General features: G+C 49.0%; 8 protein-coding genes across 8 annotated transcripts; 2 read left to right on the top strand and 6 right to left on the bottom strand.

The window, feature by feature from the left end:
- Nucleotides 1-9: 9 nt before the first annotated feature.
- ONS95_001024 (uncharacterized protein) lies at nucleotides 10-2,426 on the top strand (the record flags this gene model as incomplete). The annotated part of the gene is made up of 2 exons (XM_058494203.1): nucleotides 10-1,754; nucleotides 1,830-2,426. The coding sequence occupies 2 exons, from the start codon at nucleotides 10-12 to the stop codon at nucleotides 2,008-2,010; spliced, it is 1,926 nt and encodes a 641-aa protein (XP_058364406.1). The 3' UTR covers nucleotides 2,011-2,426.
- A 98-nt stretch (nucleotides 2,427-2,524) lies between these two features.
- On the bottom strand, nucleotides 2,525-3,130 carry ONS95_001023 (uncharacterized protein; the record flags this gene model as incomplete). Its single annotated transcript, XM_058494202.1, has 1 exon — nucleotides 2,525-3,130. The coding sequence occupies one exon, from the start codon at nucleotides 3,128-3,130 to the stop codon at nucleotides 2,525-2,527; it is 606 nt and encodes a 201-aa protein (XP_058364405.1).
- Nucleotides 3,131-3,139: 9 nt separating this feature from the next.
- On the bottom strand, nucleotides 3,140-4,948 carry ONS95_001022 (uncharacterized protein; the record flags this gene model as incomplete). Its single annotated transcript, XM_058494201.1, has 2 exons — nucleotides 3,140-3,556; nucleotides 3,644-4,948. 2 exons carry the CDS (start codon nucleotides 4,946-4,948, stop codon nucleotides 3,140-3,142), a joined length of 1,722 nt encoding a protein of 573 aa, XP_058364404.1.
- Nucleotides 4,949-5,982: 1,034 nt separating this feature from the next.
- Nucleotides 5,983-7,112, bottom strand: ONS95_001021 (uncharacterized protein; the record flags this gene model as incomplete). The annotated part of the gene is made up of 2 exons (XM_058494200.1): nucleotides 5,983-6,779; nucleotides 6,863-7,112. 2 exons carry the CDS (start codon nucleotides 7,110-7,112, stop codon nucleotides 5,983-5,985), a joined length of 1,047 nt encoding a protein of 348 aa, XP_058364403.1.
- A 2,047-nt stretch (nucleotides 7,113-9,159) lies between these two features.
- Nucleotides 9,160-13,574, bottom strand: ONS95_001020 (uncharacterized protein). The gene has a single exon (XM_058494199.1). The coding sequence runs from the start codon at nucleotides 12,215-12,217 to the stop codon at nucleotides 9,644-9,646; it is 2,574 nt and encodes an 857-aa protein (XP_058364402.1). The 5' UTR covers nucleotides 12,218-13,574; the 3' UTR covers nucleotides 9,160-9,643.
- EXO70 (exocyst complex component exo70) lies at nucleotides 13,575-15,999 on the top strand. The gene is made up of 4 exons (XM_058494198.1): nucleotides 13,575-13,642; nucleotides 13,749-13,896; nucleotides 13,945-14,029; nucleotides 14,079-15,999. Exons 1-4 carry the CDS (start codon nucleotides 13,580-13,582, stop codon nucleotides 15,691-15,693), a joined length of 1,911 nt encoding a protein of 636 aa, XP_058364401.1. The 5' UTR covers nucleotides 13,575-13,579; the 3' UTR covers nucleotides 15,694-15,999.
- Nucleotides 16,000-18,016: 2,017 nt separating this feature from the next.
- Nucleotides 18,017-18,337, bottom strand: ONS95_001018 (uncharacterized protein; the record flags this gene model as incomplete). The annotated part of the gene is made up of 1 exon (XM_058494197.1): nucleotides 18,017-18,337. One exon carries the CDS (start codon nucleotides 18,335-18,337, stop codon nucleotides 18,017-18,019), a length of 321 nt encoding a protein of 106 aa, XP_058364400.1.
- Nucleotides 18,338-20,178: 1,841 nt separating this feature from the next.
- ONS95_001017 (uncharacterized protein) lies at nucleotides 20,179-21,876 on the bottom strand (the record flags this gene model as incomplete). Its single annotated transcript, XM_058494196.1, has 7 exons — nucleotides 20,179-20,475; nucleotides 20,525-20,558; nucleotides 20,612-20,701; nucleotides 20,752-20,908; nucleotides 20,961-21,441; nucleotides 21,550-21,616; nucleotides 21,689-21,876. 7 exons carry the CDS (start codon nucleotides 21,874-21,876, stop codon nucleotides 20,179-20,181), a joined length of 1,314 nt encoding a protein of 437 aa, XP_058364399.1.
- Nucleotides 21,877-22,243: the final 367 nt, after the last annotated feature.

The raw sequence follows: 22,243 nt of genomic DNA, 5'->3' as shown, positions 1-22,243 counted from the left end.
GGTTCAATAATGACGTCTCTGTGGCTTGTGAACAATGGACCCATCATATACAAAGACTCAGCACAAAATGTACACCCATTCCTCTCACCACTCTACAAACCAATAGATCTCTGCACAATGGCTTCACTCCTCCGGCAGCTCGTCGCAGGACCACGATCACGACACCCCGAAGCAGGGCTCGATCTCTGCTATGTAACAGACCAAATCATCGCGACCTCCGGTCCCAGCGGTACATACCCCCAGCGTGCATATCGCAACCCCTTAGACCAGCTGGTCAAATTTTTAGACTACAAGCACGGCGAAGACTGGGCAATATGGGAGTTCCGGGCGGAGGGAACAGGATATCCTGACGAGGAGGTGTACGGACGAGTATGGCATTATCCATGGCCAGATCACCATCCCCCGCCGTTCAGGCTGGTGCCCATGATTATGGCCGGGATGAGGAATTGGTTGAATGAGAGCGAGGGGAAGACCATGGTGGAAGGTAAGGATGGGAAGATGGTCGAGAGGAAAAGAGTGGTGGTTGTGCATTGTAAAGCTGGGAAAGGGCGGAGTGGGACTATGGCGTGCAGTTATCTGATCAGCGAGTGCGGCTGGACACCTGAAGAAGCCCTTGCACGGTTCACAGAAAGAAGGATGAGACCTGGATTCGGCCAAGGTGTGAGTATACCCAGCCAGCTTCGATGGGTAGGCTATGTGGACCGGTGGACGAAATCTGGAAAGATCTACGTCGAGAGACAGATTGAGATACTAGAAGTCCATGTTTGGGGACTTAGGGACGGCGTCAAGGTACAAGTGGAGGGTTTCGTGGATGAAGGCAAGACAATCAAGCTCTTCCACGTCTTTACCAAGAAAGAACGAGTAGTAATAGAAGGCAACACTCCCGGCGGAGGAGGCTTCACAGACATGATCTCAGACATGGCAGGCTACCAAAACGAAAGCACAGTCAGCAAATCCAAGAGCGCAGACCAGCTCGGCTCCATGCCAGCACCTCAAACATCAACCCAGAAAGAAACCACCAGCTCCACCCCTACCAGTATCGAAGACACAGGCGCCGAAAGCGGCGGCTCAGCTGTAATCTTCAAACCCTCAAAACGAGTCATCCTCCCCTCCAGCGACGTCAACATTGACTTCGAGCGCCGGAACAAAGCATCCATGGGATGGACGATGGTCACAGCCGTAGCGCATGTCTGGTTCAACTGTTTCTTTGAAGGCAACGGCCCAGAACAACGTGGCAAGCCCGACGATAACGGCGTATTCAATATCGAATGGGATAAAATGGATGGTATCAAAGGCTCTAGCCGGAAAGGAGCCAGAGCATTCGACCGCATGTCGGTGGTCTGGAAAGCATATGATCCGATCCCTGGACAGCAAGGTGCGGGAGAAGATGTTATAACCGAGCCTGGCGTCAATTCCCCTGTTCCACAAATGGCGCCAGCGGACTGGAAAGGCGGGAATAAGACAGAGCCAGGTCTAGGCAAAAATCTGGGCCTGCGAACGGAAAGCCCAGCTAGTGCGGATGTCAGTAAAGCGAGTAGCATGATGAGCAGCGGTCCCAACGACGACAATGACTCCGAGGAAGGCGTCAGGTTGAGTGGACCGGGTGGAGAAGACGAGCTTGACATTGACGAGAAAGAAATTGATGTGAAGGATCTGCCGCAGCCGGAATCTAATGGTTCCCAGCCTACAGTTAGGGCTGTAAATGCTGGTTTGGATACAGCTTCTAGTACGACGCCAAATCAAGGCTTGGATGGGTGAGTTTGCCGATTTTCATTTTCTCATCAGTCTGCGAGTTTTGCAGTAGAATTGAAATTCTAACTCCCAAGTAGGCAAAATGACACCGTTCCTCGGATCCAGGAACCAATCCCACAGCATCCAGCACTAGTAGCTAAAGCAGCAACAATAGACACTGCTGCTCTCCCAGGTGGTCTACCTGCGGATCAGCTACGAGACGCCAAGCCACACGGCATAGGACATTTACAATTGAATAAGAAGACCATCGATTCGTGATCATGGTTACTGCTATGACCCAGGTCCGCCTATGCATTGGTCGCAGAGCCTGAACGTGTTTTCATTACTTCTTGTAAGCATTAGAGGTTGGTTTGTGGGATACGGAGAATCACTAATGTGCGACCCGGGGCATTTGGATGATGGTGGCTGATGAATGATGCATTGCGAGGGAGCGGAATTATAAGATACCAGGCAAAGATATATGCATGCAGTGGGGCGTTTGAGGAGGCTGTTTGGGTGTGATACACAAACGTAATTGCAAGCATGGTTCAATCACAACATGCATCTGTGGCTAAGCGAGAACGTAAACAAAGCCCTTTTGCCATGCCCAAACCTCGTCTATTGAAGTATGTGGACGATACTATTCAGGCCCCTCACCAAAGACACTACTTAACACATAATGACGCACTTCGGCGATTCAATATGCTCTCCCAATGCAGCGCTCCACCTCGTCCGCGCTGTGAGGCAGCTCTTGATGATTGCTGGCAACATGACAACATACGTGCATGTGGTTTCACAAAGTCGCTGCTTTTGGTTTGTTTGTGTCAGGGTTTGTTGCTCGGTGGTGTTGTGTAGAGGCCACAACGGGAGGGTTTGGGGCCGAGCCATTATTTTCAGTCTGCTGATTATTGGGTGAAGGCGGCGGAGCCGACGTGATGATCTGATTATGGGTGCCGTCTCCAAGATTGTTGGAAACCTCTCCTCCATTTGTCAAGTGACTATGTGCACTAGAGAACTCTTCAAATGTTCTGGGGTCGTCTCTTAGGCGTTCGGCGCTGATGGAGGATCGCTGCCTCTCGTTGTAATGCTGGTGAACGATTGCACCTAGATTGGGTCCTGGCTTCTTGTTCGTATTTAATGCCGCAGTGCTTGCACTCGTCCCATACGTAGTCACAACAGCTTTCGCTTGCTCTTCTGAACCCACTGGTTGACCATCCAACGTGATTCCTGGGTTATTGACTTGAGGCACATGCTTGCCATCATCCACTGGTTGGGTGGAACTTGGAAGCGGTGTAGCTGTTGCGTTTGCTTGATACTCAGTGTGCTCTTCAGTTGCCCGTTGATAATTCTGAGGTTTAAACACACGAGAATTGATCACTGATGCCCGGGCTTTGGTCATCCGAAGGTTCTAATCCACCCAGCTGCCCCATTTCCGCTTCCCCCGAGTCGTCCAAGTCCTGCTGACTTTTCTATCTTTCTGAGCCGGCGTTGCTTCCCCAGTGCCATTTGAGTTGTTCCTCTCCCCAATCAAGGTTCCATCCTCGCTCAGCTGCCAGTTCTTTTCTAACCTATCAAGTAGCTGTCGAGTCTTTCTGGTAGTCTCTTTATCCTGCCTCAACTTGGAGATTATGATGGGAGCCAGGAGGTTGCGTTCTGTCAGTCGTTCCAATCTTTCGATAAGCTGATCATTGGGATGAAGTAAAGACAGGAACCCCGTGTCTGTTCTCTTTCGATAGAATTCTTCCCATCTATCGATTTCTGACTGTTTTTCAGCCTCAGCGTCCGCCTTCTCTTGAAATGCCTGACTTATGAAGTCTTGAAGCATCTAGTGGAGAAAGCTGGTTAGTACCGAAGTCTAAGACATCCATCTCACATGTTCTTGATGGAGACGATATTATTGAGAATGACTTACCCCGACAAGTTCTATTGCTATTTCCAGCTTTGTTTCCGGGAGGTGATCCGATATATTGACTTCTTTGAGTAGTTGCTTATAATCAATATCGCTGCAAGCATTCGGTCTGTGCATTTCATGGGTAGGCGTGCAAGCATCTCCTACTCCAATATGCCCTTGGCCTGACTGATCTGTTGACTCGTGGCCGAGGACCTCAATATTAGACTCCTCCCCTGGTGTGGTTGCAATAGCTGCAAGTGAAGGTCTGAACGATGGAAATTCTTCAACTGATTGATGACTTCTGTTGTGTACCCCACTGGACGAGGGTGGTGCATGACACCCTACTCCATTTCTTTGAAATGCTGTTTCGCCTGACGTATGTCCAGAACTTGCCTGGGAATGATTCTCAAGTGCACTTTGGTAGTCTGAGGAGGCGCGAGGAGAAGCAATCAGGCCTGCGTCGGGATGAACCTTAGGAGACTCTTTTGTGCCAAATGGTGATAATCCCTTCGAGCTAGAATCAGTTTTTGGTTGCAATTCGTTAAAATTTGGGAAATAAGACCCGGGGATTGGTCGAATATCCGGAGTTCTCAGCTTTTCGGAAATCTGACTGCTGAAGATCTCTCGAATCTGCTGGCTAGAAGTTGCTTGAGAAGCCTTGATGGTTGATTGCTTACTCGCCTGGCCAGCTTCCTGGGCATGTTGCTGTGACCCTGCCTCAATGTTCTGATAGACTCCAGTAACAGATGCAGATGTCACCTTTGAAGAACTGACTGGCATGTTCTCGTTACCAACTGCTCCGATCTTTGCCGTGTCCAGAGTCGTTGCATGAACGTTCGAAGCATTCGGACGTTCAGGACGTCCATCTAAAGCACCATCCGTAGGCAGGCGATGCGTATGTGTAGCATCAAGAGGCGAGATCTGACTTCCAGAGCTAGGAGTAGAGGTTGCAGCCGGAACCGAGCCATGGGACGGTGACTGAAGAGATATCCCATCAAGAATAACACCACCCCGATGCCCGTGTATTCTTAACTCCGAACAAGCTTCCCGTTGTGCCCTCGAAAGCTGATAAAACTGATCATAGTTGTCTGCCTCTCCGAGTCCTTGCTTGTTTCTCTGGAGACGCGTCTCTCTCACACGCTCAAGCAAATGCAGGTAGCATTCATATCTCTGCTCCCTCGCTAAGTCCAGATCTATTGGGTCGAGTAGGGGCGTTTCATTCAAAGCTTCCGTGAGCGACAATTCCTTCTGTGCCTTCTTCTTCTGCTTGTAGTTTCCAAGCTTTGCTGGGAGAGCACCGCCCAATTTCGTAATGAGAGTGGTCATAGCTGTCTGTGACGCGGAGGGTTTGTTCAGTCGTGTATGGATAGCTAATAGAGCAAGGGCGTAGCTATTAATATTTCTTGAACTTATTGATGGTGGGTGGATAAAGATGCTTTTTCTTCTGCCTGTAAGCTGTAAGGAAGGAATACAGAAGCCCAGGAACTGGATATTTTTCACTAAGGAAGTTGGCAAAAACGTGCGAGGAAGGAGTGAGCGCCGCTTCGCTTGAGACCCTCCAAGGCAAGGACAGAGTGAAGATGATTATGGCAGGAACACATCGCCTCAGGCTATCGGGAGTAGGTTGTATGGTGGCCTGCTTTTACTTCATGATCTGAGATATATCTTGAGATATTCTCTTTGCATTGCCTTTGAAGAATTTTGGAAATATCATCACGCAGGATAAAGTAGAGGGTATCTAACACAACGAAACCGAAACCCAACCGAAAATCTCAAGGCTAAAAAATGCTTAAACTAGACAAGTCCGCCACCTCACTTACGAGGAGTTGACGGTGGTCATGTTTACAGTGTCGTGAGAGAGAAATACAAGTCCCTGATTATACAAAACATCAAAAGGAGTGCTATATTCTGATGCTCCTCGAACGCTCATGGTATTCGGAGTGAGAGAAGTCTGATGGTGTTGCGTCACTTGATGTTAAGCCCTCTCCTTCTCCTTTCATGGTTGTTAAGGATGCAAGAACTATGATTATGGAAAGACAAAAATTATAAATCCCATTCCTTCTACTTACTTCTTTCACGATCACTTGGACTCTTGAAGCCCAAAGACTGTATGTTCAATTAGGATTCAGATTCCATCTGTCTGTCTGTCATACCATTTAGGCAGAGGAAGTATGTAGGTCTGGTATAAAACGCCATCGCTAATGCAAATCAAGAGTTTTCCTTCCCCCACCCAATCATCCAAGGTATTACCCTATTGCGACCCAACTCAACCCATCCGATCCATCCATTCCAACGCCATCCCAAAAATCGTTGACATCCGATCAATAATCAGATGATTATCATTATCATTATGGTGACCATCAAATCCCAAAACCTGGCTCAGCAAGAACGGGAAATTGGTCTGCACCCCTGTGCGTCCGATTCCAAAACTCCACAAACGGATCGTTGTCGATCCTCGAAAACGCACTCTTCGTTTCACTGTCCACATCTCTCGTTCCCCTTGCGTTTTCCACGCCCGGCGTCTCAACAGGCGTAATCTGGTTCCCAAATCCCAAAACGGCTTTCCCCATACCAGGAACCCCGACTAGATTTTTAGGAAAATCGAAACTGTCAAAACATGTATCGGCTTCCCACTCTTCGCTGTCGCTGTAGATTTCAGGCGTGTATTGTTGCACGGCACGTTCCATATCCTCCAGAGCTCCGAGAATGATACTTTCTTCCCAGAGGGGAAGGAGTCTATATCCAAGATTCTCAAGGATGACACGCTGCGTAAAGTTTATCTGGGGACAGGTCCAAATCCCCCTTCCCCATTCAGTGGCATATTCGCTTGTACGCTGCTGTGCGTCGTCCAGGAATTTAACTGCCAGGATCAAAGCGCCGAGGATGACGAGTTCGGGTTGTACAGAGTCGATATGCTGTTGCGATATCCCGCTATCAACGGGACTGAACGATCCAGGTAGTGATTGCGAGGTTAGAGGACAACCTTTCCGCCATTGAAGGGCAAAGCGGGAATTTAGTGAGTCGAGGATGCACACCGCAACGGCGAGAGTCTCAAGGGGGAGGTCTGCACGAGTGAGGATAGTATGGACGAGCGGAACAGAGGCGGTTGTGAGAGAGGTAGAGGAAGGAATAAGGTTCGTGAGGTGAATTGCCGGACCTGCATGTAATATAAGAAATGTCATTAGCCTGAATCCCCAAGTACCGGGGGAGGAGGGGAACACAAAATCTGGGGAAACGTACCGAGGAGTTCTGGGTCGAGGATTTCTCCTGGGGATGAAAATATGTCGGGGGATTGCTGACGACTGCTGATGTTGGAGTGTAAGGAGGGCGGTGGTGTTGGGAGGCTCGAGAGAGGAACATATGTCTTGGAGAAATACGATTCCTCGTCGAAAGAGGAGCACGAGGAGGAGCGAGATCGAGTTGTCATTGGGGGCGTCATGTAGTCCTGTCTGCCCTTGGACTTCCTCTTAAGATGCGATGTAGTGAACATGATTGCTGCAGGTGCGTATCGTTGAGGGGAGGTTGTGAAGATATAGAAGTTTGTCCTTGGATCATGGGTCCTTGGATTGAAGCAAGACCAGGTCTCGAGGTTCCTATACCACTCCTTTGCTGCAAACCCGAACGGGCTGGTCCTTCTTAGGTAGTTGTTATGTATGTATGGAGCCGGAAAACGAAAGACGGCTATTCTTTTTTGAGGGTGTTGCGTTTCGAAGTTGAGGCTTTGCGGGCCGAGGATACGAGGTGGGAGGAGCAAGAGCTGAATGAGCGTGAATGTGCCACCACTGACTGAAGCTTGTCGCCGTTCTCTGCTTGCTATCCAACAATACGAGCGGGCGAAGGTCGAAACGAAGGCGTGCTTTGATCGAATTCGGGATCGTGGTTCATTCTGCCAGCAGAGAGAGAGAGAGACTTGACCATGGGTGGTAGCAGGCTATATATCAAACGAAACGAATGTGTGTGCTCTGCTTGCCCGTGCGAAAACGAAGGAACGAACGAACGAGGAGCCAATGCCCGTCGTCAGGCAGGACATGGATCATCACGGACATGAAGTTGCAAGGACCAGGAGGCTGGCGCTGAGGTGCCAAAAGGCCAAAGTGTGATGAGATCGAAAGAGGGGTGGATCTTCGCTGCGCTGTTTAGCGGCTTGGTGTCGAGCTTTTGCTGCTGCAGGCGGGGTGGACCAAGACAAGCATGATCATGGCCTCTGAGACATGACGAATATATATCACGGAAATGCGCCCATATTTGGTCGATTCGGGAAATCGTTCGTCCCTCCCAACCGAAAGGGTGCATGCATGGCTTGCCGTTGAAGGAAGAGTGAAAGAGCTGTGAAACCAAAGCACATGGTACAGAAGAACGAGATGAGCTTCACGCCATACTGAATCTCCACGCCATGAGCAGACAACCAAGAGCCGCACCTCACCTCACCTCACCTCACCACTAGGACATGATCTTACGACCCGGCCGTCACTCCTTTGTAAGGGACCAGCCATTGTCTTTGAGACTCAAAGTTTAAATACCTTAATCAAGGAAAGTAAATAAGCATATCCAAGATACTTTCATCTCTGTACCCAAACCTTGGCTATCCAGTTACCAACTTACCATAAAAGTGACATCAAACCCATCGAGATCCGATCCTTTTAGCCAGGAACAGCAGAGCAGGGCAGGGCAGGGCAGGGTAGGGCAGGGCAGGGCAAGACAGGACAGGGAGGGCATCACACCCATACGCGACCCTGACGGGAGCGACGAGTTTCGAGTGGGGAAACCCTGCATTTCACTCTATTCCATTTCCATTTTAGGCCCGCCCCCCTGCCGCTCGCTGTCTCGGCGTCAGTCAGTCAATTCCTGATCGAACCAGCCTGACATCCATCCTAGAAGCACAAGCACCTCCTCACGACCTGGACCTCTCTGCTCACACTCACTAATCACTGCACACCAGCTCAGCTTACAAAATTCCATTAGAGAAAATAACGATACGCAAAGGGGCCCTCTTTTAATCGCATGCATTGCATTACATTGCGACACTTTTCACGGTGCAGTAGCGCAGTGCAGTGCAGTGCAGTGCAGTGCAGTGCAGTGCAGTCCCATCCGCCACTACAGTACTAACAATAAAAGGGGACTTTGCAAAGACGCTCGAGACGGCAGCCCGGACAGAGATTTATTTACAGTAGTCTGTCTCCGGAGCTTGCAGAGAAAAATCGTCCGAGAGAGGCCCACTCAGAGCCGCCGTCCCGGGCCCCCTCGTCCTTTTGTGCGTCAACGAGCCTCGAGCGCTGCGAAAGAAAAGTGCATTGACTTGCCGAGGGGCAGGGGCCCGCCAGCATCTGGCTTTGCCTGTCGTGATTGTGGAGATGCCGTCACCATGTTCATGCGTTGCGTTGCGTTTTGTCCTGTTGCTATTTTGGTGGAGTGGGTAAGTATGCTATGGCATATCGACTGTGTGGTTTTGGGATATGGGTGGAGTAGTGAGATTGACAAGCGAGTTGGGTCGTTTTGTGTGTTTACTGGTTATAAAATTCAAGAAGCCATTTAATCAATTCCTTGATTTATACAAACGCTTCATCTTATGAAAGGCGGGCAAACCTCGAAGTTGTGAAGTGGTTGGTGCGCTAGTTCAAAGCCATCCATTCTCTCTACATATTAGTCAACACAAGCCAAGCCAAACGTTCGTTCGACTATGGATTGTTTTGAGTCTTGACGGACGCAACACGCTTTACTCTAATGCGGGTGCTGCCGCCGATCAATGTCCTACGAGTGCTGGCTGCTACACTATTGAACTCTTTCCACTCTACCGTCGCAGTAGTCGTGGGTGGTGGAGGGCGGGCATCTCCAACACCTCACCGCTTCTCTTCGTGTCAGTGGATGAGACCGTGATCCCCCCTCGGCTTTGAATGAACATAATTTACATTTGTCAAGCCATGAGTTGACGAAACTATTCACAGCCTCGGAGCCACCCACGCACTGGAAATACTTAATGAGGGCTCTCTTTTCCAGCTCTCACAAAAGCCGAGCTCTTCGAGCTCAAGTAAGGTGGAAATGGTCACCCTCACCCTTCTTCCCCACGATACCCAAGCGGACCTTCCTCCGCCACCTCTGCTCTCTCTCCGCATTCTCCCTCTCCTCCCTCTTCTTCTTCTTCCTCTCGTAAACAGCTCTCACACACCTCCTAGTCCTGTCCCTTCCTTCTTCAAAATTCGCTCTCGCAAGCGCAACGACATTATCGATATCCTCGGGGGTGTAGACAAAATTCCACGTGCTCATGTAGTCGCTAGTTACAGGGTCCACTCCTTCAATCTTGGGATTGCTGAGGAATGGAAAATAGATGACTGCGATGCCGGCGTCGGGTTGCATTAGCTGCCAGTCTTCTTTCACTGCTTTTGATCGCACGTCTTCTGTTGAGGATGAACGCTCCTCTGTCGTTCCCACCCAGATAGTGCAATACCCTAGATCGCCTGAATCTTCGTCGCCTTTGGTGTTTGAGGCTTTTGGACCTTCTTTCTCGACTTCCTTCAGGTGTTCTTTCTGTTCGGCTTTTGCGTCCTCGACTTTTGAGTCTGCTTCTTCTGCTGTCACTGCTTGAGCTTCTTCAAGCTGACCAGCTGTTTTCTCGGCAGTGTCACTTTGCTTGGGCCATCCGGCGCCCAGTGGCCAACCTTTGATTCCACGTTGACGAGCATATCCGTCTGCGACTGATAGCCAGTTCTCGGTCTTGATATCCGCCGAGGCATCAAAAGCAATCAGAACATCCACATCTCTGCCTGGACGTAGCAACGGGTAGATGGGAAGGTTGTTAGACATGCCAGCATCCATCAATTGCAGATGGGAGGCCTTGTAGATGTTTTCAGGAACCGTCTCCGGTAGCTTGCCTTCCATCTTGTAGGCAAAGTTTGGTATCGAGGCTGGTAGGATAGGATGGACTTTGCTCAGATCATCATCTCTTCCTTCAATCATTTCGTCGATCCCACCAAACCCTGTCAATCCTTTCACGAGCGGCCGAACCTCTTTGTAGTAATGAGACAACGTAGCACAGAATGCACTCCCGAAAACACCAAGCAATAATGGAAGTCGTAGTTCCGGAACACGCAGCCCATCTGCATCATGAGGTAGATCCTGACCTTCCTCAAATTTTCGGCCAATACTCCACGTTGGAATACCAGCTCCAAATTCCTCACAGAACAACTCAAATGGTGAAATTTCAAACCATTGAAACCATGCTTCCTTTTTAGCTTTAGCCTTCGTCTCTTCCGATGGAGAGCCTGTCGCCTTCTCTTCTGCTGATTCTTCCTCGATAATGGGTATTTCATGACGGACTGCAGTATATATCGGCATTGGATTTTCACCATGCTTTATATAATCGCGCTGGTTGGAGATTTTGAGGTCTCTGTCATCGACACCAATCTCTCCCTTTGGAACTAGTAATCGCGCTGCCAATAGCAGTCCATATATGTCCACCAAGCCAAAATCTGAGGTCGGATCCCCCTTGAGTTTCTCGACGAAACCACTCAATAGGAACTTGTTGGTAGGTGCTGAGTTGAGTGCTGCAAGAGCCACTGGAGGATATGCAATATGGACTCCGATTCTAGCCTTCAAGTGATCTACCATCTTATCCATTCTTCGGCCGCCAAGAGACGAGTTGTATAGAGTTTGTAGCCAGCAGGAACCGCTGACTCCTGCTGTATAGGTGACACAGTCAAACAGTCCATCTTCGCTTGCTGCTAATAACGATCCTGTCCCAGCAACCAAGGCTCTCAAACCCCCTCCAGATCCAACCATTGCGATTGTGGGCACATCGTCTGGATGGACTTCCTCCTCTGGCAGGCCCAGATATTTTGCCAAAGCGGTCCTCGTAACCTTCTTCCTCCTTGCAAGAAACTCCTTCTCTTCCTCGCACAATTCAGACGAGACTCTGACAGAAGCCGGATACTCGATTTCCGGGTTTATGAAAGGGTCATGCGCATCCTGCCATATCTCATCTGCCAGGGACCCAGGGGCCATGGACAACTCCTTCTGTAGCTTTGTAATATATTCCGGGAGCAGCTTCGCCCATTCGGGCATAACAAAATCCACGATAGTCTGCGGTACTGAGCTCCATTGCAGATCCGTCACAGAGGAAAAGAGCGCAAATTTTGTTGAGAAGCTTCCCCAAGCTGAATCATCTTTAGATGCTACGACAGCTTCAACGTTGTCCTTGAACGGTAGAACCTCTAGGTTGTGGACATTTTCTGCTGCGATCTCCCCCTTCTTCTCTTCTATTGCTTGTCGCCGTAGTCGGTTAGCGCGAACATCCCTACGCAGCCGAGTAGGAGGGAGTGGTTGCAGCTGGTCGGTCTGATACAGGATGTAAGTCAGGCTTCCTGCGATAACGATGGACGTGACGCCGATAAGAGCTGATCGCGAGAGTGAAGCCATTATGGAACGCGGGGGTTTCGACTTGGATCTCGAGAAAAGTGAGCGATATGTAGTCGTATTAGCAAGGTGTTGGCGCCGCTGCCGCCATGTTTTTGTGGTTATTGTGCTGTTGAGCTGTGGTGGAGCAGGGTGACTGAAAAGGCCCCGCGATACCCGCGACGTGCAGCGAAGCATTGACGACGACATCGTGAATGGGGGCCGTTCAGATTCTTTTCAAAGAAAAAAAAGACATGGATCAAGACAATGATCGGGTGTGATAGGATGGGGAGGAGCAGAAGCTCCGTGGAAGTAGGAACACATGGACTTTGGTGAATGGAATCTGCGCCAAAACCAACTTTTCTCGATTTGACAGATGTGGCGCAAGCTTGGTGTGGCTCGTGACGGCATGACGATGGATCGGCAGGAACAGAAGCTTGAAAGCATGTGAAGAAGACCGATCGATACCTTGGAAGCCTCGAAGTATTCTCTCCCAAAGGTAGGAAATGCTGACGCGAAAAGAAATTGTAGATGAAAGACCGATAGAAGAATTTGTAGGTCTTTCGCCGCTCGATCTGAATTGTAAATCAGAGAGTCCTTCAAGATCTAGCTGCAGCCACAATGACAGCAGTCGTTCGAGGTTTGACCGATGCTTGACGGTGATCACCCACTTGACAGCTCCACAGCCAGCGTTCTTTTGACTGGGAATATCCGAATGCTGCCAGATGAAGCCGTAATTCTGCGAATTGTTGCAGGTTCTCTTGCACTTCAGGAAGCACAACAACATGCATCAAATGGTTCCTTCTTGACAGTCAAATGCCCGATTGGATAGCAACACCACCTTGTGATAAGCTGGAGGAACAGTTAGGCATCAAATGTGCCTGGCTTTATCGAACAAGGTAAACTAATTCTGGATGAAGAACACACCTAGGCACAAACATATCAAGGGGCAAAATGATAGTTGCAACATATTTTCAATCATGTGAAACGAAAGAAGATCGAATGAAGCCAAAGGAGTAGGATGTCATATTTCAACACAGCTGCCGGGGAGTGAAGCTGCCGTTGAAAAGAATTTACCTCTAGAACGTTTCATTATCCAAGCCTTTGATTGCAACTCCAGATGACAGGAAACGGTATAATATCAAGAAATCTGTTGATTGATTCGAGGAGAAGCGATACTTCGCTGACCACTAGCATCAGCTCAATAATATTAAAGGGTCTTGATTGGCGGTTAATGGTCCAAGTGAAAGCAGGCTCTGGAGTTACTCAAGCCAAAGCGGAAGGGAAGGGAAAGAGCAATACAAGTGAATCAGGCGCCTTCCAAATTACCACCAGCAGAGAATGAAACCAGACGACTGAAACTTGACACTTCTGCATCTCCAGACAGCATCGAATTGCTTCGTCACAAATCAACGAGCCAAAAAAAGAAGCACTGCGATAGCTGGGACAACTTTAACCCCACACTTTGGCAGAATCCACTTCACCGCATCCCGACAAGGTTTAGACCCAAACATGGCCAGCAGCAAGTATCCGCTGGGGCGTGCTGTCTGGTCCTTGAAGCATCAGGAGTCGATGATGGCAGTCGGTCTGGGCACGAGACAAGCTGCTGATGAGGAGGCCAGGGCTGAGGTTGAGGTAAGAATTATCTGGAGAGATGGACTTTATTGTTGGGTGTCCGCTAGCTGTCGAAGTGTTGCGACAGAGGACCTCGGACACATACAGATCGCTGACGATACATCAGGTTCTCAACAGCAGGCTGGAGAAGACTCGAGTATTGAACACCAAATTATCCGCATCTCTGGCCAGGTTAGAATCGAGTGGGAAAAGTGTACAAGAGGCAATTGGACCAATCTACGGGAATACGCAGAAGCTACAAGTGCTAGGAACAAGTTCGTTATGCCATTCCCTTATGAAGTAGCTCTGCTGAGTATCTGCAGATATCGATGGAGTTATTTCAGCCATACAGAGGATCCGCCAGCCTTCGGACATCAAGAGCAATGAAGAGGATATAATTCGGAAGGGGTTAGTCACGTACCCCACTTGATCAAATCAAACACTAACAGCTCTGTAGCCCTGAGAAGGTCGGCCTGGCTTCCTTCTTGAGCTCTGTCAAACGTGTGAATAAAGCGCTCTCCGAATTAAAGCAGACGAATCTCCGATCGAACCAACAAGCGGTGGAAGATTTGTCCAAGTTGCTGAAATATGGAAACGAGCAGTTGGAGCAACACTTTCAGAGGCTCCTTCAGGAAGACTCGAAGCCCATTGAACCTTTACATTACATCACAAAAGAGAAACCGTTTCCTATGCTTTCACAGGACAAGTCTACTCGATTAGGTCTAATCAACTCATATATCGCATCGGTTGCGAGGCAGTCCGGGTTTTCTCGCGACTCTCCTATGCTGCAGGTATATGCCAATGTCCGAGGTCCATATCTTGTAGCTACACTACAGAATTTGGCTGCTGCATCTGTCAATACTGCAAAAAAGAAATCCCCAGATGCTGTGTATCGACAAGGTACCAATGGCATGGGTACGTATGCCATGGGAATGGAGGGAGCTTTCCTAGCCGAATATGACAACATTTGCGGTCTATTTTCTCGGGATGAATGGGGCAAAGTCTTCAATTTGAGTTGTCAAGGAGCAATTTCGGAACTTGCGAGAACTCTGAGAGAGCTGAATTCACATATCAAAGCGAATCTGACAACCGATTGTTTTCTCGCCTATGAAATCATCGAAATCATGTCGAACCTGTCATCGAATATGGAAGGTCGGACAGGCGAGTTGAAGCCCTCGTTCGCTGCAGCACTGAAGCCAGTTCGAGAGACTGGCAAGTCATCATTGAGCGAACTGCACGATGACATCCGTCGACGTGTTGCAGGGCTTCCTGGAATTCCGCAAGATGCCGCTTCGCTGCCGATCACGCAAGAAACAATGACTCGTCTACAGACCATGGTCGATTTCCTACGGCCGATCTCAAGCATCATGATCTCTATAGGTGATGGGGGTTGGAAACCAAATGCCTCATATAATCAATCCTCCGACCAAATACCGACTCTCAACTCCTTCGATGTAGGGGCAGACGGAAAGCAAATCTTCGCAAATTACAGCATCGACACCATCGATATCCTGCTCAGTTCCCTAGAACAAAGAGCAAGACCTCTTCTCAAAGGAAAGCCACCACTTGGCGTCTTCATTGCCAACAATGCCACAATCGTAGACCGCATGATCCGCACCTCGGAACTCCAACCCCTCCTCCAATCTCGCATGGCCGATATCGACAAGTGGCGCAAGAACGGCGCCTCCCTCTACGGCTCTGCATGGCGCGAACCCTCAACCCATCTTCTCGATGTGCAGTACACCAATCGCGGCGGTCAACGACCACCCTCCGGCTCAGCAGCCGCCATCGACTCAGCCGCGATTCTCAAAGGCCTCAGCAGCAAGGATAAAGACGCCATTAAAGAGAAATTCCGACTCTTCAATACCAGCTTCGATGATCTGGTTCAGAAGCACAAGAGTATGAGCATGGAGCGCGAGGTTCGCGAGATGCTTGGGCGCCAGGTACAGCAGATGATTGAGCCACTGTATGGGAGATTCTGGGATAGGTATCATGAGGTTGATAAGGGAAAGGGAAAGTATGTCAAGTATGATAAGGGGGCTATGTCAGCCGTCTTTTTGGCACTACAGTAGCCTCCCTCTGTCTTATTTCCTCTCTTCTTTCCCTTCCTTCCAGAAGGTGGCTGGCTGCACATAGGCATGTATATGCGTTTGGGGGTGGGGCTTTCTTTTTTCAATTCAGCGTGCATCACGGAGGAGAGGACAAATTTGCAAGAATTATTGGGGTTTGGTTGATACCTATGAGATGATACCAGGGATTTTGGCGTTCTTTTCTTATTTATCTTATTTTCAGTTCGCATCTTGTTCACTTCGAAAGGCTTATTTATATTTTGTATTTATGTAAGTATGGAACATTTGAATTGCATTGCAGAGCAAAGCACTGTATTGGATCAAAAATACCACATTGTGTTTGATATACATATTCAATCTAGAGCGCGTCATCTTGAGCACATTCGGCCCTCCATACTGAGGCATTGAAAACACCATGTCCCAAGGAAAGAAAGAAAAGCCCAATCCCACATATCCCGGAACCGTCGTAAATGCCACATTCGCTTGTTCCTAGATTCGCAATGCCAATCCCGAATAGCGTCCAATCCGAATTTGTCCTAGCAAAAATCCGCGCGCCTGAGAAGTAAAGATAAGACCGAAAGTAAACAAACGCTAGCCCAACCGGGGTAGCTGGCGTATACAAGGTGTTTCGCGAGTGCCAATGAAGTTCTTGGTAGGACCTTGGACTACTCGCCTGTAGTGGTGGAGGGGCAAGATTTGGAGGCCGGCTGCAGTATGCAGTCTGATGTTGTGATACGGGGATATGGAGGTGGATGTGATTGGATGACGGAGGGTTGATTTGGTGTCTCGTATTAGTTTCGCAGGATGATAATGGGGTATTGTATCTCCATCCTAGGATGGAATGTCGAGGTTGATGTCGATAGGGAGGTCCGCTGGGATAATCGTAGCATCAGAGTGCTCGAGGAGCACGAAGACAAGCAACCGTAACAGTTGTGCCTATAGACAATCCGTGTTCTCGCACCATCCACAGAAGTCATGGTGGCCGTACTGTTCCTCTTTACAGCAATAACCGCAGCAGTGATTGACGAGAGGCTTCGGGGCTGCAATAGCCATAGTGTTGATTGGTTGTTGAGGGACTTTGGAAGTCATGTTGGATGATAGTTTTTGGTGGATGATCTTCGAGGTCTTTGCTTTGATATCAGAGGTTTGAAGAGAGCCGATGAGTTTGAGTTGGGAGACGGTGGGGAGGGTGAGTAGGAGTCTTGGGTTTGGCAAGATATAGAAAGAAGCTTGAGAGGATGAGGATGTCCTTGACTTATATGGAAGCGGTGCTCAAGGGTGCAAAGTTTGGTTGTTTTCCCGGTGCATTCAATTCGTTCAGGTATGTCTCTCAAGGAAAGTTCAGCCTTGGAAGAAGAAAAGTGAACTGTCTCAGTCATCGAAATCCCGAAGACTTCTTCGAGCTTCTACCGCCGTCATATATGTCCGATTTGAGCGTTCCTCTCAGCCGACGAACACATGCATCAAATCAGTTGGCCCCAAATGATACTGGTAACAGCAAGGTAGAATACTGAACGACCCCACACTATCACCTGGGGGTTGAAATCGATCGACCCCACTTCCTGTGGTCTGTTTTGGAAGAGTAGGTCCAATTGAAGCAGGGCTGGCCAATCTATCTGGCACTGCACCAGGGCCGGCAATCGTTGCTCGTTATCGTTTCGTGTTTCGGTTGCAGAAACGTCTGACGATCGATGATGTTGACTCCAGTTGGATTTGGAGGTGGCTGCGTCCTAGGCAGGGCCTGGGTGATGCAGCTGCACGGCGTTTCAGTGTGGTAAGTATCCTCAGCCAGTTAATGTAGAAGAAACTGGTTCAAGCGCAGATGTTTTTTCGCAGAAGTATGGCACTATGGAAGGGCGATTGCAGGGACGAGAAAGAAAAAGTGAGGCTGTCGGTTCGGGGCGTTTGTCTCGTCTCGGAAAGGATTGGTCTCACGATAACTGATCAGAGACAGACAGAACAGGATGTGATAGCCGAGTAAGTGAGCTGAGAGAAGTACAGTCTCAACGAAGCCCCCACACCGAGTAGAGCGAGATTCAAATGCTGAATGAGCAAGCAACGCTGCGGTAAGAAGCAAAAGTCGATACGTCAGATATAAAATGGTAAGATATATCTATGTTTGACCTCGGACTTGAGAGGCCGCAGCCTGGGCTGCATATTGTAAGCAAACATGCGGTCCCGTCCGCTGAAGGTACCAGGACGGGGCGGCAAGAGAGAGGAGAAAGGATGGGGGGACGGAATGGCCAGGGGTCGCCAGTCCACCGAATCTCCAATTTGACTTCCAGCGACCTATGCATGCTTCCACTTGGTTACAGTGCATAGGTATTCACTCGTACTGTAGGACGTTGGCTTTTTTTCTTCTAGAAACCTTGCTGACATGCATGGACTGCTCCTCCTCCTCCTCCTCCCAGAAGAAAATAGACGCGCGTGATATGATGTGATGTGGGTCTGCAGCGCTCACTGGGACGACGACAATGTGCCCTCTAGGTATTTCCCCTCTTTCGGTACGCAACTCACTAGGTATGACAGACACCCAAGTGGTCTGATGGATTGAGTAGACCGCAATCAACAGCAAATTGGATTCAAGCCAGCGAAAAAAATAGACGAGACACTTTGGTACTGCAGAATGGAATCGCTGCACAGCCATATCCCAGTCTGCCTTGGAAGCTCGCCCTCTTTGATCCAGTCTGTTCTCGGGGCCCTCACCGACTCAGGACTGGTTCGACATGAGAAGCCAGTCCTGAGAGACTAGACGAAGTTCACGATGGTTGCACATGTGTCTCGGCGCTTCTCTGACAGGTTGGGTCCTGTATCTGGCGGGGGGGGGGGGGGGGGGTGGGTGTCCTGGTCGGATCAGATTGCGCTGGGCCGGTAACCAATGGATGGCACGGCTCCGGCGAGGGGAATATATTTACAAGAAACAGAGGGGCTGAGAGAGAGACAGTGGTGGATGTGTCTGGAAGCCACGGAGCGATTGGAGGTCATGACCTGTGTTGTCGTCGTAAATTTGGACAGAAGACTACTGTGGAGAGCTCAGAGCTAGAGGCGAAGGATTTCTAGGATGTTTCAGTTCCACTGTCCCAGCCGGCAAGCGAGCAACCCCCGTGCCCCTTCAACAGCGGAGCAGGCGCCATTCTGAATTCGTCTTGGGATCATCCCATCCTCATCCCATTATCCAACTCACGATGATTCACCAACCGCTCCAATCCTGTTGTGTTCGGCACTGAGACCAGTTGCGGAGTAGTCTATGTGCTCTGCCATCCAATCTGCTTGAACGACAATATTGGCTGCCACGTGGGCTTCCCAACGCCTCTGACCAGACGCATGCAGACACAGTATCTTTGAGCTCACCACGGCGAAGAAGAAGCAAATTCTAGCTTCAACAAATCCTACAATTTTGTTCCACCCATGCCGATCTCCCGCTTGCCTGTCATTTACTACTATTCCCATTGGATATGTTTCAGAGGGCGAAACCATCCAGATGGAGGCGTCCACGTGTGGCCATCTGTTCTCGGAAGATTCGAACCTTGTTCCCAGCCATTCGGTAGTCGTGTGAAAGTCGAATCATTTGATCGCCTGCCCAGGTCCAGTGGTTCCAGAGAGTCCTCAAGAACCCTTAATATTTGATCTCATCGATGATGGACGACTTCTATTTAGTGTAGTTGATCCTGAGCATCCTCCCTGTCTTCGACATCAATTGTTTTGGGTTTCTTACGTCAAGGGTTTCTTTTTTGTTCTTTGTACATGGTACCAAGCTGGAGACTAGAAAAGTGTTGTGGTCGTACAGACGTGCAAAAACACGAATTTACCCATCGGAGATGCATGGAGTCTCGTGTTAGCAATGACCCTGATTTCCTGCAGTAATGCTGTGTCACTATCATTTCATGCTGTGTCATCGTCACCTAGATGAAGCTTCTGTACAACGGGGCTTGCATATTGGAAACACGGCCAGTATCTACAAATCAATACGATCATCTATGACGATGGTCAGAGTCAAGCTCAGATGTAGCCATCACCGTCGGCTTCATGCTGGTCCTGTCCAACTCATACCCATCTCTCACATGTTATATCGCCGCTTTGGCTATTGTAGTCATGAATCATCGCAAAAGATTCCGATCTGCAGCCGAACATAGAGGGAGACCTGCAGAATTGGCCAAAGGAGATTATTTCCGTCACAGCAATTCATTTTGGCACCATGTACCAATTCGATAACTGACTAGACCTTCAAAGTCTCGGAACCTTATTTGCGCAGGAGGATCGTTGATTTAATGTCTGGAAATATCCAAGCTCTATTGGGATATCAATCTAAATGCAGAATCAATCGCTCGCTAAAAAGAAAACCCCCTTCAATAAGGTAAAGGACGAGAACGCCAAAAGTCTTTGAGAACAAGATCCACCCTCTAGAAATCCAAGAAAACTCCAGAAACCCAAGAAACTTTGTCATTAGGTTCTTCATCGGGGTTGAACATTGCCAAAGTCAAGTCTCAATCAAAGGGAGAGCGAAAAGCTCCCGTTCTTCTGGTCGATGGCGCCTAGTCCATATCGGCCAGTGCATAGGCTCCAGTTGAAATTGCCCACCCAGCATTTCCTGCAGCCTTCAACGAACAATCGAAGCTCGCTGTCTGACATGCCAGTGGTATTTGGCTCAGACAAGATCTTCTCTGCTTCCGCATCGAACCGAGCAACTGCCGCTAGGAGATCGACGTGGGCTTGGTCAATCGCTTCTTGGACGCCGCCATAAACAGGGACGGACAGCGGAATCAGACTATCTATTTGTTTTTGGACCTAGCGACCCGTCAGTAGTCATAAGCGAGTCCGCGCAGGATGGTCTTACTATTTCTTTCTTCAACGATAGCATGTCGTTTGCACTATTTTATTTGTTAGTAAAAGCCCTGGTTGTGCGATTCTTGATATATCTTACATTACAACAATGATGTTCGACTCATCAGACAGCTTCTTCAATGTTGGATGGTTCGTCGATCGATATGGCCCCTTGATATGATGCACCAGTCTTTAAGGCCTATCAGTACGACTTCTCACTATTAAGCTGGTCGAACTCACTCTATCATGGCCAAGCAGGCTGCAACAGCACTCGTGCCCATCCTGGCCTCCCAGTACTCCTCCAGTGTCGGAATCTTACCGTCAAGCTTGTAACGCTGTTCCGTTTCTGTGGTCGCGATGTAGAATTTCATGTCTTCAAAGAAATTTTGTCGTTGTTCTGGTATCCAATCAGCATCTTGTGAAGATGGTCAGGTTACACGATGTCTTACCAATAGTGTAAGCGAGCTTGAGTTCATCGCCAATGACTCTGAAGCTCTCAATGATCGGATGAGAAGAACGCGGTGGAAACATATTTTTTATGGTCTTTATACCCAAAGTCCAGAAAACTACTTTCTTCACTTGCTTCCCCAGGATTTTCACGCTGCCGAAGAAACCACTGGTCTCCACTGTTCTTTTTGCTTCTGAACTCGCTTCGAGGAGGTATCCAAGCAGCATGTGCTTTACGTACACCCCAAAGCCCTTCAGACTATCGATCGCAGGGTAAGTCACAACAGTGGAGAGCTCCTTTGAGGTGCTGAGACCCAGACAATCGGCTAAGAACTGCTCGGTCTCAGACCGGTAAAGCTGCGCAGCTTCGAAATTGTCGGCGTATTCTCCAGTTGGCTCATCAAGTGCATCATCCCAGAGGAAAAGCCATATTGCTAAGAAAGCCACGATTCGAAGTTCTCTGAATTCCGCGGTCGGCCACCACTGTATCCATGTTAGTCCAAAATTCCATTGTTGAATCTACATTTTCGCGTGGATGGAAAAGGAAATTCTGGAAGACGGATTTCTTCAAATTCTTGTTGGGACACTTACATTCGAAGCAAATAGAGCGAAATCCGCGGTCTTCAATTTCGCTAATCTCTTCTCGTTTGGGACCAGACTACAACAGATCATCAGCCCCATTGCATCATCACAAAGGCGTCTTGACGGAAAACAAGAAAAAAAGACTTACCTCTCAAGATGACTATCCACTACTGGTATCATTGCCTGGTAATTGGGATTGATAGCCCCAGTATACTTCTCAAAAATCGGCCTCAGATTCGGGATCGTGACTGTCTTGCCTCGAATGCTGTCTAGTAGCTGCTGGCGCTGGTTGATCTTCACCTCCAATTTTGCCGTGGGCTTCGCTTCCGTTCCCATGTTGTCGGTACCGATACAAATCCCAAGTGTCTGTCTCAAACCCAAAGTCGGTCCCAAGTATCGTCGAGTACAGACTGAGCAGAATTAAGGTTTTAGGAGACCAAGGTTCAGGGATTCAGGTTGAAAATCGCAGCGCGATTGACAAGTTCATGGATAGGAGGGCGAGAAGTAGAAGAAGTGGGATGGGGTGTATGTGAGGATGTGGCGTCGAGTGAAATGAAGGCTGTTTAGTTTTCCTCCCAAATACCAGTGGGTTAAACCCAAAGAATCGGGAATAGGCGGCGTGTTTATGGGATCAGCGGAGTCGGATGGAGAAGGTAGAAGGAGATGCGCTACTGTCGAATTTCCCCACTGACTGGCATTAGGG

This window comes from Cadophora gregata (genome assembly GCF_030347475.1).
Source record: "Cadophora gregata isolate MNR1 chromosome Unknown scaffold_1, whole genome shotgun sequence".
Classification (NCBI taxonomy): Eukaryota; Fungi; Ascomycota; class Leotiomycetes; order Helotiales; family Ploettnerulaceae; genus Cadophora; species Cadophora gregata.
This window is presented reverse-complemented; position numbering and strand designations above follow the sequence as displayed.